Source organism: Aythya marila (assembly GCF_965140915.1).
Source record: "Aythya marila genome assembly, chromosome: 4".
NCBI lineage: Eukaryota > Metazoa > Chordata > Aves > Anseriformes > Anatidae > Aythya > Aythya marila.
This window is the reverse complement of record NC_139045.1, coordinates 54,024,356-54,046,793: the sequence shown is the minus strand read 5'-3', so window position 1 is coordinate 54,046,793 and position 22,438 is coordinate 54,024,356. Positions and strand designations below refer to the sequence as shown.

At 36.7% G+C, this 22,438-nt stretch overlaps 1 protein-coding gene across 1 annotated transcript in view; it reads left to right on the top strand.

The window, feature by feature from the left end:
• The window catches only part of DTHD1 (death domain containing 1), a gene marked incomplete at both ends in the record, with an annotated part of 38,529 nt that extends 17,189 nt beyond the window's left edge, over nucleotides 1–21,340 (top strand). Inside the window, 11 exons of the mRNA XM_082759585.1 lie at nucleotides 1,611–1,670; nucleotides 3,136–3,487; nucleotides 6,839–7,703; nucleotides 8,193–8,523; nucleotides 9,191–9,370; nucleotides 10,109–10,353; nucleotides 11,445–11,609; nucleotides 12,159–12,448; nucleotides 14,786–15,030; nucleotides 20,407–20,464; nucleotides 21,051–21,340. Coding sequence (XP_082615711.1) covers nucleotides 1,611–1,670; nucleotides 3,136–3,487; nucleotides 6,839–7,703; nucleotides 8,193–8,523; nucleotides 9,191–9,370; nucleotides 10,109–10,353; nucleotides 11,445–11,609; nucleotides 12,159–12,448; nucleotides 14,786–15,030; nucleotides 20,407–20,464; nucleotides 21,051–21,340 — 3,081 coding nt within the window. The remainder of the gene's footprint in view (nucleotides 1–1,610; nucleotides 1,671–3,135; nucleotides 3,488–6,838; nucleotides 7,704–8,192; nucleotides 8,524–9,190; nucleotides 9,371–10,108; nucleotides 10,354–11,444; nucleotides 11,610–12,158; nucleotides 12,449–14,785; nucleotides 15,031–20,406; nucleotides 20,465–21,050) is intronic.
• Between the last annotated feature and the right edge of the window lie 1,098 nt (nucleotides 21,341–22,438).

Below are 22,438 nucleotides of genomic sequence, written 5' to 3'. Positions count from 1 at the left end.
TTTTTTGCAGGAACTTCCAGTGAGGCTGGGACTATTTTACTCATTTCAGTAACATTTGCAGCATACTCAGAAAGCTTCAGACATTCCCCAGTTATCATCTGATCTCACCCGGTGAGGCTGGTCTGGGCCACAAAGGCTTGTAGGGCCCTGAACACTACAACCAGATTTGATCGCTTTGGGCAAGAACTTGTGCCAAGTAATAAAAGTCTAATTTATCTCAAATATATTTATATTGCTCAATGCCAGTTCAGTACATAAACACAAGCCTTAAGTTGTAATACTATCCATTAAACATCATCAAAGATAACTAATAAATTCCAGATACATAATTTTTCATCATTCTTCAAGTAAGGAGAAAATGGTGAATTATTAGTAAAATACCACAAACAGGCTTTCATTGACTGTAGGCATAGATCAGGATTAGCACCATGGTTAGCACAACTGAAACTCTAATAGGGATCTATTTTTGTTTGACTGAAACTATGTTTCTGCTATATAAATAGCTGAACTTAAACACCTTCAAACAGATCATCAAACAACCTAACTACATGTATATATGCTCTTTACTACTGTTGAGTAAAAAAGTCTGAAGAGTCAACTGTAGTGAGTGGCCGTTACTACTTCATTTTCCTTCTAGAGATCTGATGTATAAACATGCATATAAAAGTCAAATGTCTCCCAATAGCAGTGCTTGTGTAACAAGTGCTTCAACAAGTATGTAGCTCACCTAATTACCTATACAGTAAATTCTTATACAGACCTCTGTAGGACAAACAATTATACCATGCAGTACTTTATATTTTTACAGAAGCTTTTTGCACTCAAGTTTAGAGAAGATCAACATAATTTTTTATCTCAAAGGATTGGTATTGTTTTTTAAGCTACACGTTAAAAACTCAAAATAGTTTCTCATCTCCTATTAAATGTAATTTAGATAAATGTCTTTTCTAAACTAATCTTCTCTTTCAAAAATGCATAGAGGATTTATAGAGATAGCATGGATTAACTGAAGCAGGAGTTACATATTTAATTCTTTAACTCATCAAAGCAGTTTGCTTATGGCAAAGAACATGAATATAGATCAGTTCCTGTCATATCTTCTAAAATCATGTTTATAAAATGTGTTGTAGTAGTAGCTTCTAGAAATCTCTGCAACATCTGATGAATAGTCATATTCTGGCAAAGGGCCATTTATTAGTATCTATTTCACACACAAAATTTAGTTTTTTAAAAAACAGATCTTATTTGAACATTATTCAAACTAACTTTTTTTTTTATTATTTTTATTTTCTAAACTCATGTCTGCTAATTGATTTAGATAGTCTGAAGTATTCTAAACAAATACACGTACTGGAAAAGATCCAGAGCTGATGAATCCCACTATACTATAGTTAGAGGAATAATATAGAAGCATACCAAGAAAGTGGTGTATCAGTAAATACAAAACAAGTAAATAAGCAAAATCAGTAAACACAAAAACAAGTAGTATACAGTAAACACATAATAAAGTATTTTTATTCCCCTTCCTGTATTATCCTTACACATCCTCAAAAATTTGAGTGAGATTAGATTTTTCACTTCCTGTACATGAAAGTATATGTTATTTTCAGAGTTCCCTTTCTCCTAGGAGTAACTTAGAAGAATGTAGTGCAGCTGGACCATTAGAAACGGTAAATAGGTTAGTGATTCACCTACCCTTTTGTGTTAACTGTGCAGAACACTCAGTATGATCAAGCAAACTATAATGAGTCAAAAGGAACTTTCCTTTTGAATTTAATAATTACAGCTGGTTTCAGCTCATACACTGATTAAAGACAGTTTTTATCTTTCCTAGTTATTTTTAGCATTTATACAGTGCTTTACATCTTCAAAGCACTCTGCTGACATTACCTTATTAGTCCTTACAATGCTCCAATGCTATTTTCAGTGTGCTTTTACATCCTGGTCCCATTTTAATTGCTATTAAAAGCTGCATTATTTATAATGGACCATAAAGAGGAATATTTAGTAGGAAAGCCACTGTGTTGACAATTTGTATAGCATAATTCTTAAACTATAAAGCATTTTTGTTGTATGTGACACTTCAAATTTAGACCAGTACTGAACTCTGCCTATGAAGATTTCAGGCCAGTCTGCTCCATCTCTTTTCATTGCCATACTGGTGAGACTTATTCCTGAACATGCTGGATGAGACAGAAATCAATGCAAATACTGTCATTGAGGTATCAGCTCTCAAATTTCACCCACTGGAGTCAATGAACAAACAGCACAGGCGCCCTACTAGACAAAGTAGTTTCCAGGAGCAGGTGGTGATGAGGCCCTGCAAAAGCAGAGCTGCCAGTTTTCATGGGAGTACTCTTGAAGACAGCCTTTTTAAATTTTTCCCATGACCAACCTACAGTCAATTCTTTACATCACATTTAAGTTTAGTGAGCTCACATTTTTCTCATAAGTTTGCTTCTTAACATCCAAACTATCATATGAAATGTCAGGCATTCACTGTTTGAACTTTTAGCTGTTACTGCCTTTTCTTTACCTTTCTTCCCCTGTTATGTTAACACACCCCAGAAAACACTGCATGTTTCTTTACATGTCCATTGTCACAAAATCAGATTTGTAAATTCTCGTATTCCTGAAACGTATAATTCAAATATATCATACAGCTTGGATCTGTCCCACATACTTGATGTCCCTGAACAACAAAGAAAATGCAGTTGTTAGAAAACGGCATCTAGTGACCTACTGCACTTAATGCTAGCTTGCAATGAAAAGCTGCACTTCCTTGTTGGTGGTGACTATATAATTATGAATTCTTAGTTAGGGCTTGATTTCATAGGTACTGATCATTTGCTGCCATTGAAATAAGAAACAGCTCATAGTTCCTGCAGTGTAAGTCAGTGTTACATAACCAAGTTATATAACCTTCCTATTTATGCTCTTAAATGTGTGTGCTGTACATTGGCATCTCTTGGCATTTCTTGCCCTTAGTCACACCAGAGCCACACCTTTTTGTCACCTAGTAACTTTTTAATAGTCAACATCAACTCAGAGTTACTGAGCTAGAGCTTGATTTTTGCAGTATGTGTCGAATATAGTACCTTTTTATAAGCCGTTTAAGTTACAAACAATAAACAGGGCAGTCTGCAGAAAGGACATCATCTTGTGAAAGTGTCTGAACACCAGAAAAAAATTGTAGTTGGACATCCTGAATATAAGATGGAAATGGCTGAAGGTAGGTTTACACCTTCTGCAGACAAATCAGAACAACTCGAAAAGATCTGGCAACTGAACCTGCTAGCAAGAGATGTGCTTCTGAAAAGTGATAAAGAAGAGAGAGTGGAGTATGTGCTAAGACTGAGCTCTTCAACAAGAGAGCTGAGCGGATCTCTCAGCCAACACCTGGGGAACATTACAGAAAGCCTTCAAGACACTTGCCACTTGCTGAGTGTTCTCCATGACAAACACAAGGAATTGACTGCAAGTCCAGGCAAGTATAAAGCAACCTCCCCACAAAGAGAATGGACTGGGTGTATTGGATGCTAAGTTATGACATGTAATGATGTTCCCACACCCCTCCTTTTTTCTAGGCTCAACTTCACTCCTTTCACCACCCCTCCTGCCACCCAGCACAACACGGGGCATGGGGATGGGCTTGTGGTCAGTCCCTAACATCTCCTCTGTGCCCCTCCTTTCCTCCTCACACTTACTCCTGCTCCAGCTTGGGTTATAGCTCACAGCTCCTGCCAGACCCCTGCTCCACCCTGGGCTCTCCATGGGCTGCAGTTCCTCCAGGGTATACCTGCTCCAGTGTGGGTCCTGCATGGGCTGCAGCATGGAGATCTGCTCCACCATGTCTTCCTCACATGCTGCAGGGGAATGTCAGCTCCAACACTGGTAGCGGCTCTTCCCTGGCCCTCCTTCTCTGGTCTTGGTGTTTGCAGGGCAGTTTCCCATAAATTTTTATTCACTCTCTCTGGTGTCTTTGCCCATTTTAAACATATTTTCACAGATCCAGCACCACCTTTGCCGACAGGGCCCTGCGGTGGGGCTGTTGGAACTCACTGGAACTGACTGTGTCCAGTGCGGGGCAGCCCCTGCCTCTCCTCACAGACAGCTCCCCACTATTGCTAGGGTTTCTGGGCAGGAACACAGTATTTATAGACTACAGTCCTCAACAAGTAACAGTGTAGTTAAAAAAGATAGTAATAATTATGAATTCTGTCATCCTAGTGTACAGATAAACACATGAACATTACATTTTTGTGCTTGTATTTTAAAATCTCTAACCATGCTATGTATTGTGAGAACTAAATCTGGATTTTACTCCTGAAAAAAGAAATGCAGGTTTCACGACAAATGAAACAAATCTCTTTCCTCAGAAACAGCATCTTAGTAAATATTAGTCATGGTAGAAAAGAAAACTTAACATTTAATAGTGGTCTAAGGGAATGATTCTGAGACTAGAGGGGGACAAAAATCTTTAGACATGCCCACATTAATGAGCCTGTGTCCTGAAGGTTTATAAGGTGTCCAGAGTAATAAAAAAAACATTTCTGACAGGGACTACAACAGGACAAGAGGGAATGGCCTCAAGTTGTGCTGAAGAGGTTCAGGTTGATAATGAGGAGATGTTTCTTCTCAGAAAGAGTTGTTACACATTGGAATGGGTTGCTCAGTGAGGTGGTGGAGTCACCGTACCTGGGTGTGTTTAAGGAAAGGTTGGACCTGGCGCTTAGTGACATGGTTTAGTGGGTGATAGTGGTGGTAGGGGGACGGTTGGACCAGATGATCTTGGAGGTCTTTTCCAGCCTTAATGACTGCATGATTCTATGATAGGACCTGCTTCCAGACTCCAGGATCAAGCTAGTTTTGCTTTGTTGGCCTCATGATCTATACGACCTTTTTTGTTTGAGCTTTCTAAGAATTAACTGTCTTGTTTTCCCATAAAATAATCAGTTGGCAAGAGGTTTGAAGACACTTTGCATATAGGCTACCTAAGGTCTAAAGTTACAGGGCAGTGTCGGTTTTTTGGCTTTACGCCAAGCATGGAAGTATTAAGTTATTCTTTTAATTTTAAATTTGAATATTTTAAAATATTATTTTAAAGTTCACAATGTAGGAAAATAATATTGTTTAGAATGACACTATGATCTATATATTGGATTTTAAGAAAGTTAAAGTGGCTGTAGGTTTTCTTTTTGGTTGTTGTTGTTATTTAGAGAATCCAAACTTCAGGTAGTAAACAGGATAGTTTGCACTGCCAAAGCTTGAGGTTTGCATTAGTGACACTAGGAAGTGTTGTTTTTTTTTTTTTCCAGCCTCTTATGTAAACCAAGCTGTGCAAGCTCTGTTATTTCCAGTCCTTTTGTTTATCTCATGCTTGTTAAACTATTTGGAAGTTCTTCACCATTGTAAAAGTACCATTGGAAAAATAGCAGTGTCTTAGAAAAAACTCATTTTCTCCTTGAACTGCCAGTGGAAAACAAAACAAACAAAAAAACAAACAAACAAACAACAACAACAAAACATTTAAAATGTGTTGGCTTTTTTTTTTTTTTTTTCTAGATAATCAAGATCCTAAACCAAATAATTTGAAAACTAAAAAACTATTGCAAAGGAATAATTTTTAGACTGGGATCAGCAATAAAAAAAAATGTATACTGAACTGTACTCTGTAGTTTTTTAACTCAATAAGGTGCAAATAAAGGTGGAAGTTAAAGGCCTATCTAAACTAATATAGCTATGAAATTCTTACTCAAAACAGTTATTTTCAAACTTGAAAACCTTGAGATACTGATTTACTTCATATGATGTTACTGAATAAAGTTAACAAAAAATCACCATTTTCCCCACTGGTACCAAAAGCATCAAATCCTTTCTATTGTCATTCTGTTGTCTCTCTCTCTCTCCTCTATAAGTGGAGAACACACTATACCATCTTTCATCTACACAATTTTCTTATTTGTATTGACTTCCAGTAGATTTAGCCAGCAAAGCAAAGCTTTTTAGGAGTTTATGCAGCAAAAAGAAAGTAAGAATTTCTTCCAGAGGTTTGCGATATACCTAATTCATGAAGGCATACTTCCAGTTATAGAGAGATTGACAACTTAAGGTGAGGGGAGAGCTGTTTGTAATACAATGAAATCTCCGGCAATAATACCTGGAAAGTTTTCTAAGAAAAGGTATAAGATAAGACAAGTGAGGGATCATAAAATAAATACTATCATTAAAGATAAAATATTAAATGAATGACAGGGAATGTTTGCTTTTGTTGCATGTTTCTTCACCCAGTGCTTGTAGTTATACGCAAGGCAAACTTCTACCATTCCTATAACTACATGCTACAAACTGCTGAATTTCAGCATTGTAAATGTGCTGGTATTCTTGCATTATACTCTGTTCTTTAGAGCAAAAATTCAAAGCTGCTAAGCATGTTTAATACTGAGGTCACATATAATGGCTTTGTTGGAGACCCATATGTTAGAATCTTGCAAGATCCAATTCTGGGAAATATACGTAATTAATGTTTAGTTTTCAAGCTGTTCCCAAGCTGATTCGACTATTATTTACCAATTCCCTGCTTTAGATCAATTGTCATTAAGAATTTAGCTTGTTTCTGATCATTAGAATGGGGTTCATTAGAGCTGCCACAATAGTACTTGGACAAGCACACATTTTACTTCAGTTCCTCAGAAATTCACTCAAACTGAATAGCAGAAAGTGCAAAAACATTAAATGAAAGCCAGGAAATATATTTTACTACATGTGTTGCATGGGATTATGGAATTAGGTGCAATTCACTATATATACATGTAAAAGTCTTCACATTTTTGTCTAGTTCTCATAGCAAAATTTAATTGGTTACCTACTTTTTTTTTTTTCTTCCCCTCAGAGTACAATGACATTATAGATTGTCTGCAGAAAATGAAAGATTATTTGACAAACACAGTTTCACACCTTCAAGAGGCCAAAAATAAACTTTATGCTGCTAGCTGCAACCCAGACGATTCTCAGATCCAGACTATCCAGACTGTTCAAAATACTTCTGGGGAAACAAGTGTGTGTTGTTCTGTAGGAGAAGCAATGGAGTCTGTGCAAGCATCTTCTAGTCCCAGTCAGCAATCCCAAAAAAATCCTTCTCCTAACAAGACAGAAAGTCAGAACATTAATCAAATCCAGCCAAGTGACACTAAAACTGTGGCAAAAGAAATATTTGCATCATCAGCTGAAAATGTATCTGCTCAAGAACAGAACATTAGCAGAGAACCTCCAATTAAAAAGGAAGATGGTGAATACAGAGTGCTAATGACCTCTACTCCAGAGAAAAAGGATAATACTGGGAAAGATAAACCTCTCAGAGATAGTGCTCTTACAGAAAAATATTCAGAACTGGCTTGTCAAGATGCTCTTAAGGGCACTCGAGAAGGCCTTCCATCTCAGACATTGACAGATATTTACGACAAAATTGTCACAAGTCCTTGTGAAGAGGAAGAAAAGGCAGTAGTCATAGAACTGTCAAAAGAGGTGGAAAGTGAAGAACACAGACTGTCAGAGCAAATGGAAGACAGTAAAATGAAAACAAATTATGAGATTTGTACAAATGGTCTAATTACATTTTTAGCACAAACATGTGATCTTACTGCTGTGAATCCATCTACAAATGATTCAGAAGTGCAAAAATCTGGGCACTGGATGAACAAAGAGTAAGCATATTCTTCTTTCAGACATACATTAATATTGCTTATTAGCATATATATAAACATCTGTGGGCCCACAAGCTCAATATGCACATATCAAACAGCTGCTGGCCTTGCACATACCAGTTTACAATTTAAGTTATAACATGCACAGTGAAGATCTTCAGTTTGGTCTAAAGTAAACTGAAGCTTTCTGATTGATTGCATAGATTTTTATTTTTTTAAACCATTGAGGAACTGAGTCACAGACAGTAAAGTCAGTAGTTCCAAAATTGCTGGAAATCAGTAGAAAAGGACCCCAATTAGTATATTCTGTAATACTTTGTAAACTGCTCTGAAACAAGCTCAACATAATTTTTTTCATGATCTTCCTATCTATTCATATACATATGTTCTTATGAATGATCTGTTTTTACTATAATGAAGCAATGATTATAGCAAGACACCACCACATTCAAAATACAAAACCTAATATTTTTTATTCTTTTTCTACAGGTTTCTAGTGGAAGAAAGTGGTAAGAATGAACGTAAAGTAGTTTGTTTTATTAAAGCCCCTGCAACTGCTCTGGAGAATCTGACATGTAAGATAGTCAATGACACTAGTTCCTTGGTGGTTGATGACTGTGAGGAGCTGATCAGCAATGTTATCAGTATTGAATGCTCTGATTATGAGAAAACAATCCCTTTCCCTATCAACATTGCAATCCCATTTACTTCATGCTTCAGAGGAAATTATCGGGAAATTATGGTGAAGGTGACAGAAGTGAACTTTCAATCAAATTACTTAACTCCCATTTCTTTGGAGGGATACCAAGGAAACCATAAGGTTGGTAACCTCTTATCTAAACACTGTGAAAACATCAGTACAGTTGCTCAGATTAGCCTGCGTGGAGTTATACAAGTAAATTTGTCCTTATTAAGCCATATTGCCCATTACATGGGGTTAAATTGAACTTTCCTTTACCCCCTCAAGAATGAATTCTACTTGAAAGCTGGTATTTAACAAGGTCCTTTTTTCACTAGTAGTCATAAGGGAAGTGTCTGTTTCCACAATACTAATGACTGAGTATTAATTTATGATTTTGTAAATACGTATAATATGTTGCATTCTTTGATAAAAGTAAAATCTTAAGGGGAATTGTTTTGCATTCAGATCACAAAGAAGTAACACAGTTCTGGGCGTACAAGTCAAAACTCCATCTCAGTTCTTTTTTTAACTGCAGAAGTAATCACGTTGGGTAAGATTCATCACCCAGTTGATGAGCTCATCACATTTCATGCCAGTCATACACTGGAATATGAATGACATTACATGATGACTAGAAATCACCAGATAACTGGGCATCGAAGTGGCAATAATACTTCACAATAATAATTCATTTTGTTTCATACTTTTCTCTATAATTAATGTTGCCCTCTCAAAATGCTAACGTGCTGCAGAACACAGCTTCCTTTCCCTCTGATGTACTCTACCCCACTTTCTCTTTACACAGGAAGCATTTGCGGAAGTGAAAGTTTACCAGCTGGGTGTTTTTTCTGTGTTGTCATGCTTAAAGAGAGAAACATTTACTGTTCCAAAGACAGGACTCTCACAAAAGCTGAGCATGGATTCTAGAATCTCTTTCTATTACCCTCCAGAAACATTCAGTTCTCCAGCAGCCATGCAGTTAAAGGTGAGACTGAAATACGCAGTACTTGTTCCACAACTCTGTGTTATCTGATCAGTTCTGAAGTACCGATGATAACAGTGTTAAAGGGCAACCTGTTCCATTATTAGATGTCTATGAAAAGCAGTGGCACCTCCACATCCTCTATTCATAGCAAATGGTTTCCTGTCAGCATTGTTAAAACCACTTGATACTGCTAGTAGTCAGTATGGTATCTCCACCTAAAAGGAAGATCCATCAACCTGTGTTCGATATACTTCAGAAAAAAAAAAAAAAACAATTGCTTTCCACAATGATTTAAGCATCAACACCAAACTTCAACTGTATGGCCCAGTTTCTAAGTTAGTGGAACAATTTTTCTCATGTGACCTTCTTCATTTCTGCCATGTGCTGCAACAGACTTTGCCACCTCTTAGGGTTAGGCTAGGAAAAATCTCAAAATTTCCTTCAGTTATACTGTGTTTCTCCCTTCCTCCGTAACAACCAAAGTACTACATGCAGAGAAGCTCAAGTTAACTGTCAAATATTTAAGTCAGAAAAGTTTCCAGTTTTTGATTACTTTGGAGCACTTAGCTGTGTACTGTATAAATTCCTTGCACATTATTAGGGTTGGTCCTTGGTACAGTGAGGAGCCTAAAGCCTTTCTCATCCAATTTCAAAAGATAATACAATTAGAAAGTGAAGGCATGTAAGGGAAGATTTATTCATTTACAAATTACTTGTACAATTGCTTTCCATATTTAGGTTCAGCCAATTGAACCATCACTGATTTCCACACTGAAAGCAAGACATGATATGTACTACTCAGTGGTATCCACCAGTGCACTGGTTTATGTCCAGCATCCTTCAGCCCAACCGTTTAATAACTCAGTCACTATTACTCTACCTTGTCCTCCAAACCCAGAAAAAAAAAGGCAAGGAGATGAGACAGAACAAGTGAGAGCCATCAGTGCTACAGTAAAGAGGGTTGCTGCAGCATACCATCCTCGGTAAGAACAACTCCACTACAAATTCAGCATACTAAAAGCATTAAAATTAATTAATTTTAACAGATGTTCATTAATAATTTTTGCACTAAAAATGTGTTACTTCTTGAGTACAGTCTTCTATAGTTACAAATGTTATTAGAAACACTAGCACAGATCCACACAATTCTCATGTTATCACTTCACAAAGAAAATCCATATAATATGTTGATGTATAATGTAAATATGCTAACTGCTGCTGACCACTTTATTTCTAGCAGGAGTGAGGATGAGAAATGCACTGAATTTTCTGATCTCTACTTCCACACATTCCAATGGCTACTTGAGTCAAAATTTCTGAAATAATGATTTAAGGCATGTCATTTTTTTGGTACCTGCACCAGAGAAAGGGTCAGATTTTTCCAAAGCACACGCTACAAGATTTATAAAAATTAGACCTTTTTTAAGCATTAAAACATGGAGACACCTAAAAAAAAATAAATCTCTAAATTTCAGTTGTTAACTGGCAGTGTAATAACATTTATGATTATCTTCAAAATAAGCAGAGTACAGATGGAGAAGGAAGACAATGTTCCAGCTTTCCATTTCTGAAACACTTGTCACATCATAAAGAGTTTACAGTCACATTGATCTCCTTGACTAGACATCCATTTTCATCACAAACTTCAGATTTGGGAAGGTTGCCCATGGCAGTTAATAGGAGATTCAAAATGCATTTCTCATACCAGAAGCACTTCATTGTGCAGCAGTACCCTTGTGGCACTTATCGGTTCTTAAGCATAGTTTAAATAGTATTTTAGATTCTCAGTTAAAGCACTACTAGAAAAGACTACAAATTGGTTGTTTCTATACAAATTCCAATGTCAACATTTTCCTTCATTTGCAAATAGGCTGAGGCTAACAATTACATTCCTTATGTGCTCTGGAGTATGGTTTCAGAAGTATATTTTCTACGAGGTGGAAAAAAATGCATAGTCATCAAGGAAAGCAGAAGGGAAAGCAGTGCTACAAATACAAGCCTTACTCAAGCCTTACTCTTACTCCTTCTGCAGTTGTGGTTTTCTTTTGTTTTGTATAATTTCTTGGCTTTCCAGGGCTACAAGTGCTTCTGTGAGAAAGAATGGAGAGAATCTCAGCGATTCTTTGAAATTATTAGGTCATAGATACAAAGAACGGGAATGGATGGTGTTTGATGATATTAATATCCAGAATGCACGAAATGGGCTTGTATCATTTGAACTAAATGAACATTTAGAAAGGTAATGTACTGATAATTTAATAAATTTTTATTTACTATTTACTTCCAAGGGTATGGGTCAATGTAAATCAGTAGAATCAAGAAGTCATTCACTGTAAATTATTAACTTGCCAGCATCTCTTTCTTTTACTTTGTAGTATCAGGTCATTTAGACTTGTTACGCATAATTACAGAAAATATAAATTTAAATATTTTTTCATCTATAGATTGTGCACAATGTAACATACCCAAAATTTGAGGCTGAAAATACAGATATTAATCTAAATTTGGAAGGGTGTGATTTAGCTAACTACAACACCATTTTTGGAAATTTCTTATTAAGAAATAGTTTCTTACTTTCCTCTAAAATTCATATGTATTTTAATTCATAGATATAGAGCCAATATACTCTACAGCAGAGGCAGATTTTCACTCTTTCATGTGTTGGAAAACAGAATAAAAAGAGATAACAAAATATCTATGAGAGACTAAGAGCTGTGTTATTTTACATAATTAATTGTTAGCTGTTGAATTGATAGAACTGTCTACTTTCTTACCTTTTTTAATGCAGCTTTGTGGTCATTCGGCTTTCATTCCTTTTGGAAACTACGTATCTTCTCCTTTTTGCTCAGGCTCTGGAAGAAGCTGTTTGTAGCACAATGTCTAATGTGATATTGTATCGGAAAAGAGAAAACCCAAATAAAATAGTAGTTTTACTATCTGCATCCAAAGAATTGTCCTGGGAGCTTCAAAATCTCCACGAGGAGGGCTACTTTGGTCCCCCAGAACCTACGCAGCAGTTTCCATTAAGAGAAGGAGAGCAGATTCATTTTCAATTTACAGGCAATATATTTGCTTCAGGTAAGGTAATTAATTGGTGCTTCTGGATGTACTTTATCAGTCAGTTCAGCTGTTCAGAAATACTGTATGTGAACATCAATAGATTGTGGTTAGTCACAGCATATTTAGTTATTTCACTGTTTTATAGCTTATAAATGACAGGTGCATGGAACTGCAGAGGAAACTGCTCTAACTGACAAATCAAATGTGCTAGATGAACAATATCCTGAGCAACCTGTTCTGTGGTGGTTTTACTTGGGTGGGCAGCCAAGCTCCACCACAGCCACTCTCTCATCCGCTCTCCTCAAAGGGGAAAGGGGAGAAAATACAACACAAAGGGCTCAAGGGTTGAGATAAGGATGGGAAGATCACTCAACAATTACTGTGATGGAGACTCAGAGTAGGGAGTTAGTAAGATTTCTTGCCTATTACTTACAAGCTAGAGAAGTGAGAAACAAAGGAAACTAAAAACACCTTCCCCCTATCTACCCTCTTCCACATCCTCTCCCCGAGCGGCACAGGCGAATGGGGGAATGGGGGCTGTGGTCAGTCTATAACACTTTGTCTCTGCCGCTCCTTCTCAGACACTCTCTGCTCCTGCTGCAACGTGGGGTCCCTCTCATGGGATGCTGTCCTTCCCAAACTGATCCTATGTGGGCTTCCCACAGGCAGCAGCTCTTCAAGAACTGCTCCAGATATGGCCCTGTAACACGGGGTCCATCCCTCAGGAGCAAACTGCTCCAACCTGGGTCCACCACGGGCGGCAGCTCCAGCCCAGGGCCTGTTCCTGCGGGGGCTCTCCATGGACCGCAGCCTCCTCCAGGCCACAACCACCTGCTCCACTGGGGGCTCCTCCTCTGGCTGCAGCGTGGAACCCTGCTCCACCGTGGTACTCCCATGGGCTGCAGGGGGACAGCCTGCTCCACAGTGGTCCTCATCACAGGCCGCAGGGGACTTCTGCTGCAGCGCCTGGAGTACCTCCTCCCATCCTTCTTCACCAACCATGGCATCTGTAAGGTTGTTTCTCACTCCTCTCTCTCCCTCCCAGCTGCTGTTCCACAGCAGTTGTTTTTCCTTTCTTAAATTTGCTCTCACAGAGGCACAAACAATATCGCTTATTGTCTTGGCTCTGGCCAGCAGCAGGGCCCTTACCTAATATGGGGCAGATTCTGAATTCTTCTCACAGAAGCCACCCCTATGCCCCCCCTGTACCAAAACCTTGCCACGTAAACCCACTACAGTTACACTGCTTTGAGCAGAACTGGTCTACAAGATGATCTTTAGAGATTTCTTCCAACCTATGACATTCTGTGCAACCTGGTCCCTTGGAAGCAGCTGGTTTATCTTTTATCTTAAAAGGGCAGAATTCTATCAATGAAATAATGGCTTTTTAACTTAATGAGCCTTTGATAGGAATTAAACAGATTCAAAATAGAAATAGACAGTCTGCTATTTTATCTGTGTACATTCACGTAAAGTGAGTGAGGTTTAACACTGAAATCCAGGGCAAAATGGTGGTTATTGTGAGTTGCATCATAAACTGACGCAATGAGAGAGTTATTATGCTGTTCACATTAGCAGTCTTGAGCATTCCATGCACTGGCTTCCCCTATTCAGCAATTTACTTAAAGGGAGATGAGATAAGAAACCTCAGAAAAATTTTCACACAAAATTGCATACAGTCTCTTCTGTCAGCTTTGGAAATCACCTATTAACATGTATGTAGCTCCCTGAACATTTTGTACATTTTATATAAACTCACCCGTTGAAAACGCCATTTATGCTAAAGAAATTCTCCCAAAAGAGAAACCTCCAGGTTGCCTGCTTATCTACGGAAAGGGTAGTGTTAGAGATACATCACATAAAATGAAATTACAAGTCCTAAAAATGCACATACCCCTCTGAACTCATTCTGGTTGCTGTTACAGATAGGCAGACATCCATCATGAATAACCAGAAAACATATATTTCTAATTCAATTCTCACCATGACTTTTATTTCTCTCTGTTATATAATTTATCACCTTCCATTTTCCTTACTTATCAAATTGTAGCACAGCCTTCACCACTTATGCCAACATGCCAACCCATGCCAACAATTCAGGGGCTAAGACAGCTAACTATGAATATATTCCAACTACTAAGGCAGGCTAGGGGAAGTATTTGAGCGTCAGACATCCAATATAAAGTAAAAACAATGGCAAAGATTATTATGTGATTAGTTCCATTTAACTCATTGTAATTAATTATTTTAAATACCACACATCCAAATACAGTGTATACATGTAAAATGGTGTTCTGTTTGCTCATGTTTTTTTGTTTGTCTTTTTTGTTGTTGTTGTTGTTGCATGGTCTGCAGAAAATGGAAAAGATTTTGGAAAAGGCTACAGGTTGACTTTTCATTCACAAAGAAAGCCCAAGCTAGAGCTTGAAATTAAAGAAGTGGATGAGTTTGGTAACCACAGTTCACCTCATTACAAAGGAACAGCTGTTTTTTATAAAATTACCAGAGAGATGATAACCAAGGAATGGAAACAGCCCTTGCCATGTGCTGATTACCAACACCAGTCACCACTGTGCAAATTGGCACTAACATTACCAAAGGTGAGTTTTTCACTTGATAATGCTAGAGGTATTTTCCACACTCGCTTACCATGTATATGTAAGGCAAACGTATCTTGGTACAATTTTTCCATTACAGATAAGCCAAAGAATTGCTGATGTTGCAGCTCTGATCCATCAGCAATGTACAAAACACCCTCAGAATTTCTCTTGGCAGGTGAGAGACTCTCATCCAAGGACCAGCATAGAAAAATTGTACTTAGCAAAAGTTTTTCACAGATTTGCCCGTTCCAGCTGGTATGACCCTGAGAAATTATTACTTAAGTATCAGTTAAATATTCTCTGTAACCTTGTCTAGGCAGTACAGAATTGCAAATTGTAGGTGCATAAATGGTTGATGTAACCTTCCTCCTATCACCTGATTTTCCTATTATATTTGATAAGCCTTTGCAATACAGCCATGTGGGCATTTGACTTCATCTCTGGTGAAAGCTATTCATACATAAATAACCTTTAATGGAATGAAAATTGTAATCTTTTCAAAGAGCCCAGATATCAACATCCTGTATTGTATAAAATGCTGCCACTAGAATACTTTTATCAAGTTTACATACATTTTAATCTCAAAATCTGTGCAGGTGACACTGGTCTGAATCTCTAGTGGCATGCAGTAGCACCTGTTTCTTTTTGAATGTAATTGAACTCACTCTTCTTAAAGTATTACCTGCAAATACAGCTTCTATTCTGTAAGCATAGCTCTTGATTTTTCTCTCATTTCTATTCTCCCAAGTATAAAATAAGAACAGTTAAGTGCAGAAGATTTTGAGAGGAGGCTTCTTTTAGTGATAAAATCCATATAAAATGTAAATTTGGCAGAGGGGAATCACATGCTTTCACCCTTTTTGCTTTTTCACAGGGCTAGCATCCCATGTATAGTACTCACAGAGAGAGAAATAAAAACTCTTGAGGCTCCACTGGGGAAGATCACAATCAAACAAACAAAAACCCAAACCCACGAACAAACAAAACAAGAACCAGTGACACAACCTAGGTATCAATTAGTTTTCTTCCATCCACTTGCCACTCTTCCATCCCATTTTTCGTCCTTAGTTAATCTTACTGTATATTTAGAATAAGATTTAGCAAAACGGGCTGCATTTGTACTAAACCACAAAGATAATTATCAAGTGCCTCAGATTTGTTTTGGTGTATACAGCCTCATGCTATACACACTAGTCTTAAAATATCCAACTCAGATTTTTCAAAACAATTATTTCTGACTAACCTTTTTCTCCTACTAAATTTAAGGCCACATTTTCTTTTTCCCAGTATGGCTGAGATCTTGAAATCTGGTCACTCTGCATAAGTGTACAAGAATATGTAATATATGTGGGCATGCAAAAACACCCAGGCAGCCTATTTGTGTAAAAGAAGCAGAAGAACTGCATAACATGGTTATGGTTGTTAAATTGTAAATGTTAAATTGGAAAGGAAGTTTAACATCAGGAACACAGATAATCTTTTGTCCTTTCAGCCCTTGACAGATACATTCACTTACTGCATTGTCAGGAACTATATGAAGTAGGAGTACACTAGCTCTGCAGGTGGACAATAAATGATGGGAGAATCCTGGTACAGGACTTTCACCTGACTGAACATGTTAGCACACACAAAATTAAACACACACATCAATAAATAAATAAATACTAGTAATTAAAAACAAAACAAAATAATAATAATAATAATAATAATAATAATAATAATAATAATAATAATAATAATAATAATAATAATAATAATAATAATAATAAAAACAAAACAGGGTTATGACATTTATCCATACGGCATCCATATTATGACTATGCTCTGCAGTCATGGTCACAGAACTGAAACAGACTATTTAGCAGAGGAAAGAAAGAAGGTGATCATAAACATGGAGTGGTTCCATGTAGAAAGACAATAAGTTAATGGTAACTCCTCAGGCGGTTTTGGTTATTAGTGGAAATATTGTACACTCAGGAAGAGAAAATGGAATGGTTACAGCCCCCTTTGCAGGATACAAGAACAGTGATATTGGTAAGTGGCAGATATAACTAATGATACAAAAGAACATACGTTTTGCATGCAAAAATAATCAAAAGATGAACTCATTTTCACAGTATATTGCAGCAGTTAAAAATGTGTTTGAGGAACGAATTGCCTGGAAAAGAGACAGAACCTTTTATTAAACATAATGATCCAGATGCAATTGAATGATAAGGCAACAAAAATGTAATTCTAATTACTTACCATTTCTTATTATATGTCCTAAAATTGTTAATAGTGAAGAAAGCACTGACAGTAAAATTAACTTAGGAATTTTATCTTATCTTTACTCTCTGTGATGTGATAAAAATTTTTAATCAGATATGTATGCACGTTTTGGTTCCTAATGAATAAAAGAAATAGAAGAAAATTGTTAAAATTGGATGAGGAAACACACTCATGGAGAAATTGAACACACTAATTATACAAGCAACTACACCATCCATCTGTCAAATGCAACTGCTATTTACCACTTCATAAAAGAACAAGTCTAGCATTAATGTTCATATAATATGAACTAAGACTAACACTGTCCATAATTAATCTTATGCTGATGCCATTAATGTATTGCCAAAGCACCTAGAACCATCTGACCACATTCATGTGCATAGACTAACATTTTTCTAACAGTAAGGGTTTTGATTGTTTGTGGTGCTTTGTTTCCATGTGTAACTCCTGTTTATCTGCTTATTTATTACAATTTGAGCATTAATAATAGACATTGCCCTGATGATGACAGATATACTGAAGCAATGATTCTTCAGTTCTGCCAGTTTCTACCACATGCATACTACTACAATACAGCAATTTAGCTGCCACATCTCTCTCAAGCATATTAAAACATAGTTTTCAGTTTTCATCTCTCTCCTATTGATAATGCTGTTTTGTTTATAATATTGATCTTACACTAACAGCTGCTTACACATTCCAAGTTGTCACAGTAAGGATCTTGTCTCTTAAAATGAATTAATTGACTCTGAACTATAGCTCTGGTGAAGGATTTCTCACTTGCTCCCAGTATACTGGGGAACCCTTTCAGGGTTTGGGAATAAAATCCTTGAAATACAGGGTCAGAATAACAAAAACTATTTACATTTCTGCTACTTTCATAAATATCTTAAATTTAGTTTAAATGTAATAACAGATTAACTAACCATTAACTAAGCCCTATTTATAGGGCTTTCATTTCCTCAGCATTCAAAAACACTGGTTGGTCAAACCTGTTATTTTCAACACAAGGAAATGCAGTGGATCAGGTTCTAATGTCAAGTATGTATGAGCTTATCAGTGATTTTCCTACTGATTTCAAAGGAGTTGTATGATTGTAAAGCTGGGCTGAAGAGTTTAAAAGGTTAATTTCTCCTTTTCTGTCTGTCCTGTTTGATATGCAAGCAGAGTCTGGCCATGTCTGAAGGTCCATTTTGCAGGGCACTTCAGTATTACTGACTGAAATCAGAATGCTTTACAGAAAATAGTGGTGTAATCCATTCAAGCGTTATCAAATTACTATGCTGCTGAAGTTTTACGTTTAATGACTGCCTAACAGCAAAATAGTATGTGATCCTCTGCTTCAGAAGGGCAGTTGCTTAGCTAATTTTAGGGTCTTCCAGACTAAAAAACTGCTTTGACCGCTAAGAGTATTTTACTTACGCTGTCAACCAAAACAGCAGGGCCACATGCCAGTGCAGCTGAACCGTGGATGAATTTAGCTCTTCACCAGATATATTTAATCTTTAAAGGCAGATTTAATGTTTTAGGTCTAATGCATCGTATATTATTGTGCTATTTCTAGACAATATTCATTTTCAATTCTTACCATTTTTACAACTGTTTTAAAATAAAGTAGCATAAAGTAGTTCAGATTAAAGTCAATCCACGGGTGATTGAGTTCATCCATAATAACTTTGAAAATATCATACGGAGTTTTGAGGTGCTAAATTCTCATTAATGAATAAAAATAGGTTCAAATATAAAGGCATAATAAGAAGCCAAAAAAATTCCTGTCTTGGAAGAAAAACAATGCCCCCTTCTGGAAGAGCTTTATATTCCCCTTATTCTGAGGGTTTTTTCAGCCATGTTAACCGTACCTTCATTCACACTTGGTGCATGTCAGAATTGCTGTAGAAGCACACAAAACCAGGCAGATTCAAATTTCTGGATGCATACAGCACAGCACAGGATGGTTTTGCACTGCGAGGTGGTGCATACCGTGAGTATCCTGTGCACACTGAGATCACCTACCATGACCCCTGAGCATAGGCCTTGTGGAAAGCTGTTTAACTCACAGGTGAATTGGTAACTTGGTTATGATTTTATTTACCTTTTGGATATTTTAAGTGTTTACTCAGCAGGGCTTGGTAAGCTCAGCAGCAAAATGAGAGTAATTTATTCAGTGAGAATTTCATGCTATTAATTCATAAATGGAAAAGGGAAGCTCCATGAATAAACCTGGAGCAAGTCTCATAGGAAAAGCATAAACAGCCAGGTACTACAATTGAATGTGTGACGAAAGTACATTTAATGTGGGCACTAAAAGAGAACAATTGCAAGTTCTAACAAAAAAGGAGCCCGACTTGACTTGATGCAAATTAATTTCTTCTTGTACTCAGTGTTTTTGTAAATAATTTCTTGTTCTGCATGGAGTAGGAAACAAGATTAAGACCCACAAGAATTTCCCTTTTTTCAGTTAAAAGGAAAAAAGGTTTTTGTCGTTCTCTCCAGTATTAAAAGGAAAAAAGAGGAAGAACTCTGTATTTGCTAATGAAACTTTCCTTTTGAATGATGATGATTTTCAGTGATTTATACTTAAAAGTTGAACAATGTAAAATGAATAACTATAGCTACACACATAGTATAATTTCTAGACCTAACAGATTCTAAGTATGCAGTATGTATTGTTATCTTCCTTGAAACAGTATGTTATGCACACCGTTATAGTAAGTACGCAGAGACAGGAAGGAAAAGTTAATGCAGCATTTGAAATTAGAATACATCTTGTGTACAAAGTTTCCCTACAGATGTTCTGTATCTCCAGTTTCTATACACCTATCACAACACAATGCTACTGAAGAAACTTTTATTAAATTGCATAAATCAATCTTATTAATAAGATGCAATAAACATCCACTTTGTGTAAATGAACTTCATTTCATTAGTTCGATAGCTGTTTACTGATCTATACCAGCTGATGGTGTTGCTTCACTTTCAGTAGTGACTCAAATGCCCTGTGTAGGTAGGACCAGTCTTCAGTGCTGATGTACTACGACCCATCCCTGTGCCTCATCCCGTGCTCAGTTAGTCATTTCTCTTTGTTCAACACATTTTGTTTGATAGCATGAAAAGTTGGTCAACCGTCCACGAAGCACAAAAAGAATTTCTTCTGATTCATCAGGTGAGAACATTTACATAACATATTAACATCAGCATAAACAATAGTTATATTAGCTATTTATTTTTTAAATGGCAGGATTTATTTCAGTTGTAACTGACATTTTAAAATGCCATATTCAGGAACCAAAGTAGTTAATGCATTAAAAGTTATTTAAAGCAAAAAGTGATTTGGCTACCAGGAGATGTAAAAGCTCTTTAAAGATAACATGGGGGGGGGGGGGAGGGGGGTGTACTTGAGCAGCATACAATTTTCTGTATGATAAGATTCAGTTTGTACTGGAAAGCTCCAGTGTAACTAATGTATCAGTTATTGGAAATGCCTTTTATTTTATTGCTATCTTTCCCCATGCTGTTCCAAGAGCTATAGATCATTACTGAATCTGCTTTTGACTATATCCACTTCATGTCTCAGTTACCAAAAATTACATTAGAAAGAAGAAGTGGTGATGTTTCCATTACAGTAAAAAACAAATCACATTTAGTTTGGGAGTTCACCCACCGAGCTTGCAGCTTTAGAAAGCTTTTTGAAAGAAATATTTACATAACAGAAAAATAATAGCATTACTTTACTAATTTTTGCCCTTCAGAGGCCCTATGGGACAGCTTGCTCTTTTGGCTTGCAGAAGAGCTTGCAGAAGATAATACATCACTGCTTGCTTTACGCCTCCCTGTTCGGCGGAGCATACTTCAGCTTGTTAGGCTGAAGTGCCCTGATAATTTAACACACCAGATCTATGAGCTTCTTTGCTGCTGGCAAAAGACCCTTCCGAGGTCAGCTGATAAACAGCAGCTCCTGTCTCGCTATTTGCAGAAGAGCGGCAGAAGGGATCTTTCAGAAGAACTTCATTGTAAGTGGCAAAATAAAGTGTTCGCTTGACAGAATCACTGGCAACTAACAGCCTGATTTCTCTTTTTTCTTGTTGAGAAGAGTGAATATTTCCAGGATATATATCGTCTGATGAAGCGACAGACCACTTTTTTATTTGTCACTTTGTAAACTCTTTACTAAAACAAAGAATGATAACAATGCCCTTGCTTGCTAAAAGTGAACATTTACCCTGTGAAAAAGTGATGTACTGAAAATACAGGTATGAGGAATTATGGACTGGTGTGCACACATATATAAGGGCTCTAATTAAACATACCATACTCAGTTGAAAGGATCATATTTGTAAATGCTCTTAAAAACTAGGAATTATTCGTTATACTTATGTATCATTCCATGATATATGGACTACTGTATGTCCAGTAATAATAGTTATCAGATTCTCCAGAGGAAAGCCTAATGGATCATTACAATAATACAAGAAATTTCTTCTTAATGTAAGCCTGTTAGCAACTATTCCTGACTTTTATGTTCTCTGTGAATGTTTATTATCCTTGTGAATGTCATCAAAAATTTCAGCATTACCACATTTCAATATCTAATCTGTTTCCAGAACTTAACAGATTTGCTGCCTCACTATTATCTATCATGGTAATGTTTCAGGTTTTGTTTTTGTCTTTGTTTTTCAGGCTACAATCAAATTTGGAAGAAGTATTCCTTCTTATAAATGTAATTTTTTTTTTCCTTGTAATTTTATTCATTATATTGAGCTCTTGTATTGGAGGTGTAGATAATAAAACAAATAAGCAACGGTCTTCTGTTAGTTGCCACTATACTACTATCCACCTAACACACCACAGATGTCTCTAGAAGATGAACTTTGACATTTCTGCTACAAGTCTCAAAGTAGCTGACAAGTCCAGTGAATTAGCTTAGCTTGGTATTTGCATATGCAAATATCAATTTCTGATTGCACAGGCTGTCACATCTGTGCAGTTTCCATAATGCGCTACCAACGTGCAGTAGATGCAGCTCTTTCTTAAAGTCCACTAGTGCATACTTATTTTTCAGTTATTATTATTATTATAGATTCAAATCTGCAATTCGCCTACTCCTCCAACCCCTACCTCCAAGTCACTTTATTTAATT